Here is an 11,607-nt window from a genome sequence, read left to right on the forward strand (position 1 = left end):
GTCCATAGGTAGGACCTTGCTACCTCTTCAGTGGTGTTACCAAGAAGTGCAGAGTATTATGCTCTTCCTCTAGAGATAAAGCCTTGCTCTAATCTGTAAGAAGCTTGAGCATCTTGTCCTATAGCTCTAGTTAGGGGCCCTCAGACCCTTCTGCTTTCCAGTGCTGCTCATGGTTCTGTTCTTTCTTTGTGTTCCTGGTGTCAGGATTTGCTCAAGCACACTCCAGTGAGCCACCCTGATCATCCACTCCTGCAGGATGCTCTGCGGATCTCGCAGAACTTCCTCTCCAGTATCAATGAGGAGATCACTCCTCGTCGGCAGTCCATGACTGTAAAGAAGGGGGAGGTGAGTCTTCCTGCTTTCGTTATTTTCTCAGTTTCTAAATACTGGTTGTGCCTTTTCTGTAGAGCGGACTAGGAAGTTACGCTATTAATTTGTTTGTTGCTAGGATACAGTTTATGCAGTGTCCTTGTTCTCTAAAGGATGTGGTACAGCTCCTCTCTGTTTTCTGTTCGGAAAACAGTTTGAAAACCCAGAGGAAAAGTATAATTAGAGTTTTGTCCTTAGCATTGTTATAATCATGTTTGTCATACATAATTTCTGTGATGCATATTGCTATGCACTAAATGGATTTGTATTTTACCTGCAAATTGAAACCAAACAGGAAGCCTGGGAGGAGAAAAAGGTGAGGAAACATCAGAAATCATAAAAGATTAGGAACAGCTGTTTTCCAGAGTCTTCATTCTCGCCATAAAACTCATTTTTTGCATCCTCATTCTAAAGAAGACTGTTGTAAATGGGACTAGGAAGCAAAACAAATGGACTGGCTTGGGAAAGCTAAGGGAGGTGATTGACTCCTAAGGGTGTAATATAACTCTTCTGAGCTCTGCTAGGAGCTGGACTACACCCAGAAAGTTCTAAGATGTGCAGTTCCTTTACCTGCATGCAATGTTGTGTAAGGAGGGCATAGAGCTACACAACGGTAAAGTCCTGCATGCCTCAATGGGCTTGATTCATCTGCCTCGTAATTTCATTAGAAAGCAGTTCAGTCCTTCCTGATGAGGAAAGGCCAGGACTGACAGAAGTGTTAAGAGAGAGAAGGGTGTTGGAGATTGGACAAAAGAAAGGTGCAGCTCAGATAGTATATGTGTAAGAGGAATTGTGGCAGCATGCCAGAGACACTGGCTGATCAAAAGTGATCCAAATCACCCTGTACAAAAACACCTCCTACAAAGCCCAGGAGATTGTTAAGATACCATGAACCTTCATGATGCATTCCCAAATCCTGTCAGCTAAACATCCTTGCTTTTAAACTGATTTTCAGCTGACAAAGATTTGCTAGAAGCTGCAGTGCTGGGAATTTGGTGCACTTTGTCCTGCAAGTCTTGCTCATTGTCTCATTTTGTCAACTGAGGAAGTCTGCAACTGACGGAAGAAGAGGAGGGGCTGAACAATTGGAGGCTGAGGTAGAAGCTCAGACATCAGTCACCAGGGCCTCAGCGGTAGTAGATGGGCTCATTAAAGTGGATGCTGATTGAGTCGTAGCAGAAATCGCAGGCTAGAATGCCCCCTCGCAGGGGAGGGGGCATTTTGTGTTCTCCCGTTGTCTGTCAGCATCTCAATGAGGGATGCAGGCTTTGAAAAGTGTCATGCAGAATCCTAATGAGGTGCCAGAGCCCAGGCAGAGGGGCAGGCTCAGGAGGATGATCCTGATGATCTCTTTTCGGAGTGGTGTATTTGTCAGATCTTAGAAAGCAGGAAGGTGAGGCTTGTCATGATTGGGCTCAGCAGGCCTGTTCACACTCTCACTGGTCCTGCAGTGTCTCCATGTGTGATGTGGGGAGAGAAAGAAGAGGACATACCCAAGGCGAGGGCTGTGGGTGTGCTGGAGGGGACTGGGAACCCTTTGCGCTCTCCCTCACTGCACACAGCTTGCACTGAGCCCAGGGAAGAAAAGGACTTGCTTCTGATGCTTCCCTGAGTTTGCGTTCCACTCTGGGGATCTGATGGTGGATACTTTCTTCAGTCATTTGGCACCAATATCCCACTTTTTTCAAAGCAGTAATGCCCCAGTTGGCACTGCTCTGTGTCTAAAGAGTAGGTATGTTTGCTCTCTGCATAGTAATCCAGAGACACAAGTCTGCTCCCAGCCACTACGTGTGGGTTAGTGATGGCTGCTCCTTCCTACAAGCTACTCAGCTTGGGGTCATAGCTGGGTTTTGTTTATGACTGTAAATCTTTCCTTTTCTACTTGTCCTTTCCTCCCACTCACCTTGCTTGTGCTTCCCCTAGGGTGACAGGACAGTGTGCGGTTTGCATCTCCTAATTGACTGCTCTCAATGCATAATACATTTTTTATTTTAATGAATCACCAGCTTGCTTTGATGGCTTTTTTCATTATTTGTTTTCCTCCCATTGAAATTTCCTTGGTGGAAAGGAAGGAGGGAAGACAGCCCTTTCCCCTAATGTATGGCTTAGGTGCTGATCTCAGTTATCTTTTTTCCCCAGTCCTTGCCTTTTATGTGGAATATTTTTCCCCTTTGAGTGCGTTGTGGGGAGGAGTCAAATCTCCTCTGCCAGCCTCTTGCTCCAGCTCTTTTTTTTCAGGATTGCTTTGAACTGGGGAAAGCAGCCAGTTTTTAATCTCCCTAGTGACAGGCTGCTAAGGAGATGAGTGCAGGTCAGGAGTGCAGGCTTATCAGCACAGTATTCCTCCCTTTGCAGAAGGTGATTCCCAGCTCTGGGAGCATTGACTCAGTCTGACCTGCCTGCTGTCTTCCTGTGTGATGTCAGGTGTCCTTCCTGCATGCCAGCCCCCTGGTTCTGCTTGGCTCAGTAGACTTTTTTTCTAATTCTAGACTTATGCATATAAACTGAAAGTTTTCTGTGATGCATGGACCTGGTTTAATTTGCTGGGCTGAATGAGTATTTCAGGTAGTTCAGGGAGATGGGAACAAAGGGAGTAAAACCATTCACCAGAGGGACAGAAAGGGCTACAACAGGGAAGGCAGTATTGGTGGGTTAAGCCTACAAATACATAGTTTGGTCTTTGCTGCCTGCCAGGCTAATCTTCTCTGCCTTGTGGTTTGCTGAGGGCTGCGGTACAGAGAGTCAGGAGAGCACCAGCCCCAGCCTGGCAACATAGGGGAGCCAGGAGGGCTTATCTGGGCTTTTGGGTCTATTTCCATTCAGCCTGATCTGCCACATTCTCTTCTTCCCTCCTTTTCTTCTCATCTTTCTACTTTTGTGGTTTTACTTTTTTACTTTTTTTGATGGATTATCTGCAGGTATCCACTTTGCCAACCCTCTAAATAACCAGACAAATGCATAGAGGAAAAGGGGGTCTGAGTAGCACTGTACCTTCTGACTCAGAATGCGAGTGGTGGAGAATCTTCCACCCCTTAGGACCATCTTATTTGCTCACCGCTGATCCTTCTTCACCACTATCCTCTTGGCTTAAATAGGGAACCTGTTTAAGGTTCTACTGGGGATGGTCCCTTGGGGAAGCAGGAAAACGAATGCTTTGAGGTGAAGGATGTGCCACTATTATGTGCCAGAAGCAAGGGAGTAATAACCTTTCTAGTCTTATTAACAGAGCAGCTATATGGACTGAATGTTTTTTTTTTTAACTAAGCCTGGATGCAAATGACTGTAGAGCTTGTGTCATCTTTCCCTGCTAGAAGTAAAGGCTTGTGTTTCCAGCTAATTCAGTCCATTCTTGTAAAGCAGGAATTAATGAAACTGCAAAAAATTGCAGAGTTCATTTGGGAGATGGTGGTTCATTTCTTGTGCGTCTAATGCTCTTTGCAGGATGTTGTTTCAGGGCAGTTCAGACCAACCTGAGTAGTGGTGGCTGCCATTCTGCCTTGCACCTGGCCGTGCAGTCCCACCTGCACTGTTCACACTGGTATTTGTGTGATCCCACAGTGGCATGGAGGAATGGAGTTGCCTAAAAACAAAGCCTTTTTGAGTTTTAGGTCACTCTGCTGGCTGAGTGGCTTAGTGTCTGGTCTCATCAGCACCAGTACAGACACAAGAGGGCTGACAGGCAGTTCCTTATGGGATCAAGCCCACTAGGTCACAAGTTGGATCAACTTATGCTACTGTACACCTTTTCCCTTGCCCTGGAGAGAAGAGGCTGCTTGGCAAGCTGCTCTACCATGTTTCTAAATGTGGTTTTAAACTGCAGTCAAGGGACTGGATATCATTGCCTTAGGCTCCCATTTAACTTGGTAGAGACCAAGTGTGCTAGGGAAGAGAAAGGACAAAGGACATCTGCAAGGGAGCGGAAGTGCAAACTAAAGCCTTTGAAAAGCTGGGAGCTAAGCTCAGACGCAGGCAGCCACGCACAGCTTGAGGCCTGGTGCCTACTGCTTCTGGAGGCCTTGGGCAGATGTTGGCAATAGAGCACTCAAAAATGATCTTCGATGCTTCACACTCTATCTTACAGCTGGATTCAGAGAGCTCCTGGTCACAGGAGCTTTGGAAAGAAAAAAGAAAGGCTATTAAAATGCTCAAAGAGCAGCCAGTTTAGCTCCCTGGGCAGAGTATCCCTTTATTCTGCAATGCTGGTCTTGCAACACAAGCACACACACAAGGAATCATTTTCTTCCTACGCTCTACAGAAAGCCAAACCACCTCTTCCTCACTGACATATGCCAATACCCATCTCCTGCTTTTACCCTCCTCCTCCTGTATCACACATGTTCCAGTCCTTCCCGGGGCTCTCACCCACACATGCTGCAGGCCTCTGCTGTCACCACATCGGATGAGCTCTTTCCTCGGCACACAAGTCAGGAGACGGCCTTTTGTACAGCTGTGGTTCTGGATGAATAGATTTTTAAATTCCACTTTTTGTAATGTGTCTCAGACAAGCTGGTGTTCTAACACACTTCCTGGAGTTAAACAGTACATGACAGCAGCAGGATTTATTTATCATACGCAAACAGCACAAAAACACTGTAGGATGAATAGATGAGCATACAAGTAGTCGTAAGATTGGTAGCAGAGGAGGGGGAGATGCTCACTGACAGAGGTAAGAGGAGGAGGACAGCAATAGACAATCCAAAGAGGATTTCCAAGCACTGAAAGATGTACAGGGAGAGCTCTTTTGTCCAGAGCACTGGTGTGGGTGGGAGAAGAAGCAGGTAAAAATATGCAAAGGAAAGCAGGGCCTAGAAAGGAGACTTGGGACTTATACTGCACCAGTACAGCAGCTTTGCAAGAGCCACTGAAGGTAACAGTCAGCCCAGGCCCTGTTTGAGACATTAAAGATGATCCTAATTCACTCTGTTATGATACAAAATAGGAAGTTTTCCCCCAGGCCTCCTGGAACACCTTTCTATAGCTGACCTGAGCTCCTGTGCTGTACACCTGACAGTCTTGGGTCTGTGGGGCTGTCTGTGAAAGAGAGGGGGTCACTCTGCCACTGTACTGCCACTCTGATCCTAAGCTTATGTTTTCTTGGATGTTTATTTGGTGTTTCTGTACTCTGTATGTCATTTCAGGGTATTTTAGGAAACCTTTAGCACCTTTGGTAACCTTAGCAAACAGAGTAACTTTGGAAACAAGGTAGAGAGATGGTTTCCCACATACAGGCTAGTGTATGTCATGTACAGCAGGACCACCCAACCAAAAGACCTCATGTTTCAGGAGACCCTGTTTAACAGGAGGCCACCAAAGAATAGCTGTTGCTGGCCCTGGGAGGGGAGGAGTTGACCAAAGTGGGCTTTGGTTCCCAAACTGCTAGAGAAGGCCTGTGGAGCTGAGGTGGCACAGGTGTCCGACCGGCAGGAGTCCTGTCTGAGGGGGTTACTGGCTCCCCCAGGGTGGGGTAGGATGGCCTGACTCATGTCGGGAGGTCTGGGAAGGTGCGCTGCGCTCCTTCACTGTGGGGTTTGGCAGGGATCTGGTAAGCCAGTTGGGAAATCATTTTATTGTTTCCCTTTGACCTGCTGAACCCTCCCAGCAAGATGAATCATTTGCAACCAGGGATGTGACCCTTTGCTGGAAGTGCTCCTCCTCTGCTCCACTGATGCTGAGCAGCCTGGGGCATGCCTGTTGTGCCCAACCCTAATACAAGTCCTGTTTTCCCGAGGGAAGCTGGTAGTTAGATCTAATATCAAGCTCCACACCCCTGTGAGGAGAGATTTCCTGACTTGATCCACAAATGTTTTCTCCTGTCCTCTCCTCCCCAGATACTTCGTTGCTTTTGTGGCAGTTTACCCCTGCTGCTTGCTGAAGGGAGACCTTCCCACCTAGCTCATGAGCGAGAAGATATGAAGAATGAAAGGTCTGGAGAGAGTGTTTTCGTCTGAGTGGCTGACTGGAATTCATCCCTTTCACCTCTTTACTTCTGTTCCAGTCAAGCTTAGGAAATACAGCTTTGTCTTCCTCCCACCCAGCTCTCTTTGTGGGACATCATGCTGCCAAAGGCTTTTTGCTGCCTCATGGTAGCACTGTGTCTCATGTCAGTCCAGGTATTTTGTCCCCAGGAGTGCTAGCCAAAATAAACTCAGTGTAAATGACTGGTACCTTAGTCCCAGATGGGAAGTATGAAGGCTGTTGAATCACACCCCTGTTTTGGCATCATATGGCTGAGCTTTCTGCTTGGGTTTTGGGGACGTGTGGGACAGAGAACATGGCTGCTTGGAGGAAGTCTGCTTGGACGGTGACAAGCCAAGGACTGTGCAGCAGCAGGTTAGGTGCAACTTCAGAAGACAGGAGAAGGGGTGGCCTGGTTGGACCAGGCAGGCCATGTGCGGAGGTCTGTAGCCTTGCTGCAGGGAATACTGATGGGCTCTTCCTTTCTTACTTCGTGGAGGCCTGACACAAAGGCTTCTAGTCACTGCTGCCTCTGTATGGGCTTCCCCTTCACTTGAGGACATGCTTGTCTTCAAAATGCTCTGGTCTAGATGATGGTGCTGAAATACTGCCAAAACCAGAGGGCTGATTTAGGGCTGAGCAGTAGTCCTTCACAGTCCTCCGACAGCTCTCAGTGGCCTGTGCCCTCCCTTGCTATGAAGAAACACATTGCTGGCCATGTTGTTGGCCTGTCTCTGCCTCCAGAGACATCTTCCCAGGATGGGGTGCTGAGTCTGTGCTCTGGACTAGCCTGGGGTATTTTTCAGCTAGGAATTCTTGGCAGGGTGCTGAGCTGGCGTCTTGGCTATCTCACACACTGGCAGTGCCTGGCAGAGAGGGACAGAAGGCCACGTCAGGACCATGCCATGTCCCTGCCAGGTAGGGAAGGGACCATGCCACATCCGGCTGGGTAGCAGAGATGAGTGAGCTGTGAGAACATCTTTACACCTACAAACAATGAGCAGAGGTTGAGCTGGCAACAAGCAGCTATTCTCATTGCCCCAGAGGAGCTGAGCTGATTTGCAGCATAATTGATATGCATCAGATCTAGAAAGCTGAGATCAGGGTTTTGGCTTGCTCAGAAAATATCTTTCCCTGCTTCATTATTGCTCCCAAATGAAATTCTTTGCAGCTGTGTAGTGTTTTTGCTACTGACAACATACCTCCTCCTTTTTATTTATTTATTTTTAAAGCTCAATGTTTCTAGTTTCCTACCTGGGGTTTGTTCGCCAGGCAGGAGGGGGAGGCATGCACAAGTGCGCATCATCATCAGAGACATTAATGCAGGCAGGCATTCTCTCCAAAACCACTGAGAAGCCAGGAGGATCACGCCCACCTAAAAATAAACATTAACATATGTACAGGCCTTTCTGAGCCTGAATCACTGCTGGATACCAGATCTCCACGCACTCCTGCCCAGAGACGGTGCAACAGTCTGCTAGGGAGCAGCCTTGCTTCCTGGCACTATGGGAAAGATGCAGGTTTTGCTGCTGCTCACAGATTTTCAGGACCTTTGTGTAATGGAAGGCAGCACCAAGATGAGATGCTGACACTGCTATGTATGATTTAACAGCTAGCTGTGGTGCTAATGCAGCTGCAGACAGGAAAATGCAGACTCTTAGTCCATGTCAGGAAGTTTAGGGTGCTGTAGCACAATGTGTGGAAATAAGAATTATGTCTGCAAGGGCATTTCTCTGCCTTGTGTTCCTTCCCATGATGCCTACTGGGCTCAGGACTGATGTGGTTTGTTTTCATTTTGGAGAGCCAAGATGGGAAGAATGGTAGGCGGAAGGAGAGGCAGTGTGGGGGTTTGCACTCCCACACCATCTGCAGTAAATGTGTTCAGGGCTTGTTAAGTCACGCAGCAAACAAAACCCGTGGGGAGTAACCTGAGAAACTGAGGCATCAATTCTGGTTTAGATGTCCTGACCTTGCTCAGGTTAACTGCTTTCCTGTTGCATACGGCTGCATAGCTGAGCACAGCTGCCTCTTGGAAATGGACAATTTTTGTGTACGCGTTTCCCAGCATGGGGATCACAGAGATACTGCAGATCAGGAGTGAATTGTACTGACAAGTCCCGAGCATGGGCCTGGAGAAGGCTGACAGTGAGACAGCAGGGGGAGGTGTTGGTTAGCGCTGGACAGTGTTAGCAGATATCTCCTATCCCCAGTCATGGTGCTGTCTAGGCATATATGGTATGTGTAATGTGTCGCTCATTGGTGTCAGGGGAGCATCCTCTTAGCTGGAATAGCAAGGAAATAGTACGGGTCAGGAAAAAGTACCTTAGTGTACCTGTGTGGAGAAGCTGATGGTTCCTGCTTGTTCTGGCTGTGAAGCAAGGCAACACTGACAGTTATACATATTGGTGGGAATAAAATTTGCCCAAAGTTGAATACCCCTGACTTCTGTTCAAAAATCAGTGGGAGATATCTATTCCAGATGTGCACTCAGAGTCCTATTGATCCTGACATCAGAGCAGAAGGCCTGAGCGTAGGGCAGGGCTTGAAATTCTTGGCTTGGTCACTGGTAACAGCACACAGCCATCTGTCTCAGTGCCAGTGCTCCAGCCTTTTTGTCTTCTTTCAACTATGGAGTCCCCATAAGGGAATTAGGAAAGTGATGCTTCTGCCTACCAATGTGTGCCTCTTATTTAGGAGGTTGTAAAGCTCACTGGAACTAGAAACAGGAATAAAGGCATCAGGGTTGTGCAGCTTCTTTGCATCTTCTAGGTTTGGGGAATGTTTATATGATATATAAAAGAGATTTAAATAGGCATGGGGTGGGGGCATATTGAGACGGTCCTATTTAAACACAGGCTGATAAGGGACTACTGAGAAGTTTGCTAGATACATGTTTTGTTCAGGAATTATCCCTTAACAGCACTTGTAATAAAGAAGCAGCAATGGCATTCAGCTGTTAATGTTGACAAACTACTGTTGTGAGTGGGGAGTGGAGGTGTTAGCTCCTTTTTCTCCCTGGTGGGATACCTTAAGCTGAATGGCTGGGTAAGTGACTCCTAAGAAAAGTGGTGTTTGCTGCTCTCTGCTGGTTTGTGAGGGGATGATGTGCTGTCAGTGATTCTGGCCCTTGGGTTCGCAGAAGCTGGGCAATGACTCACAATAAATTACACTTGGGCTCAGGAATAAGTGATGGAGAGAAGCCTGAAGTCTGACCCAGAACCAGATAATAAAGGACGTGCACGGCCATTTCTGCCCCTGGGAGAGAGGGCAGCAGCAGGGAGCAGAGCTTACAGCAAGGAACATTTAATAGCCTTTTTTCTTTTTTCTGAATTAGACCGATTTACTGAATTGGCTCTGGTAGGAGTCATGTCTAAGGAATGTGTTGCCCCAGTGCCAAATCTGGGCCTCATATTGCACTAACGAAAAGATTTTTTCTGTTTTTTCACCAGCACCGGCAGCTGCTGAAGGACAGTTTCATGGTGGAGCTGGTTGAGGGGGCTCGCAAGCTACGTCATGTCTTTCTTTTTACTGATCTGTTCCTGTGTGCCAAACTCAAGAAGCAGATTGGAGGGTGAGGTTTTCCTTCTGGACTATGTGCTTTGCACCTCAGCTTCAGCAGAATCCTGGGTTTAGCCAGCAATTTTAGTTGAATATGAATACCCCAGACCTGGGTAACCATAATCCACAAGATGTAGTTAGACAAAGAATGATCAGCATGATCAGAATGATCAGGACCTTAGCCAAGTCCTGATCCCTCAGGAAAGGTTAATTCCTCCCGCCCCTGCCCCGAGACTTCCTAGGAAAATAGGATGTGCTGTAGCTGCTGGTATTCTGGACAAATGCCATTCATTTTTCTACTTCCCCTTTCTTTTAATAGGTGACATTCTTCACTTTCTTTTGTTACTACGGTTATTAATTTTGGCCTTGCAGCTACAGCCAGCTAACAGTTCTGCAGAAAAATGGAAAAGCTACAATAAACAGACTATGTGTCAGCCCCAAAGTGCAGCTATACAAACAGTTTTGTTGACATTTTTCACAAATGAGGGGGAAGGAACCTGCCTCATTTGATGAATGTTCTGCTCGGGGAGACCTCTCTCATCTTCTTGCCCTCCTCAAGCAAAAAGCTGTCCCTGCCCCTTTTGAAGCACATGCTTGTGAGGAATAAACCTTCAAAAGAATGGGACATTCCCAAGAGTGGATGTTCCTGACAGTAGAGGTGGAGAGGGAATAAATCACATGAAACATTAAAAAAGTGAACTGGTGATCCTGGTGAAATCACTGGAGAATGGCAGTTACGAGCTGTAGTTTCTCTCTTCTGGTTGGATTACACAGAGGTTTATACGTATTGGCTCACCTGCCCCAGTTGGCCCTCCTAGCTCAGGCAGGAGAGACCTGGGTTTAGATCATAGATAGCAGCCAGGTTAGAGGCATGGCATGGCTTTTGAACTTTGACTCTACGGAGGCTTCAAAGGGAGAGCACACAGGACTGAAAGGGTTTGCAAAAGGTCATTGTGGTTTCTTAGGATGAAAAGAACTAGATAACAAAGTAAGTTGCCTTGTTATGTGCTGTACTGGCTATTGGCCCTTCTAGGCTTTCTTGCTGGAAAGCAGCCCTTTACCAGACTTTTTCCAGACATGGGAGTCACAGTGAAGTTGTGCTCTTTTCTGTATCTTATGCACTATGGTCGGGAAGGACTTGTGGGAAGGGAGAGTGAGTGTTGCCAAACACCGGTAATAGTAAAAGGTTTGGACCTTCTGTCTTTCAGAAAAAGCCAGCAATATGACTGCAAATGGTACATCCCACTCACTGACCTTAGTTTCCAAATGGTGGATGAGTCTGAGGCAGTGCCCAATATCCCACTGGTACCTGATGAGGAACTGGATGCCATGAAGATCAAGATATCCCAGATCAAGAATGACATCCAGCGTGAAAAGGTAAAAGGGGTTGAGCACTCCATGCGAAGTACAGACTCAGTGTCTCTGCTGAGATGAGGTGCTGATAGAAGCAGCATTCCCAGAGCTGCACAGCATGAGGAGTCATGCTAAAACAGACTGTTCAGCAGAGGCTTGTGGTGCAGCTCTGTTACCAGTGATATCCAGATGCTCTGTAGCCCATCGTTGCTCGTCCTAGTGCACGGCTTGAATGATGGTGTCCTATGAGGAGGTGTCGTGGTTTAACCCCACGCAGCCGCTCGCTCACCCCCCCCTCCGGTGGGATGGGGGAGAGAATCGGGAGGGCACAAGTAGGAAAACACCCGGGTTGAGATAAAAACAGTTTAATAA

General features: G+C 47.3%; 1 protein-coding gene across 1 annotated transcript in view; it reads left to right on the forward strand.

Annotated features, from left to right (window-relative positions):
- The window catches only part of LOC104076727 (breakpoint cluster region protein-like), a gene marked incomplete at its 3' end in the record, with an annotated part of 28,393 nt that extends 17,134 nt beyond the window's left edge, over positions 1-11,259 (forward strand). The window contains exons 5-6 of the mRNA XM_009577693.1: positions 9,793-9,895; positions 11,091-11,259. Coding sequence (XP_009575988.1) covers positions 9,793-9,895; positions 11,091-11,259 — 272 coding nt within the window. The remainder of the gene's footprint in view (positions 1-9,792; positions 9,896-11,090) is intronic.
- Between the last annotated feature and the right edge of the window lie 348 nt (positions 11,260-11,607).

The sequence above is a fragment of the Fulmarus glacialis genome, unplaced genomic scaffold (genome assembly GCF_000690835.1).
Source record: "Fulmarus glacialis isolate BGI_N327 unplaced genomic scaffold, ASM69083v1 scaffold39065, whole genome shotgun sequence".
NCBI lineage: Eukaryota > Metazoa > Chordata > Aves > Procellariiformes > Procellariidae > Fulmarus > Fulmarus glacialis.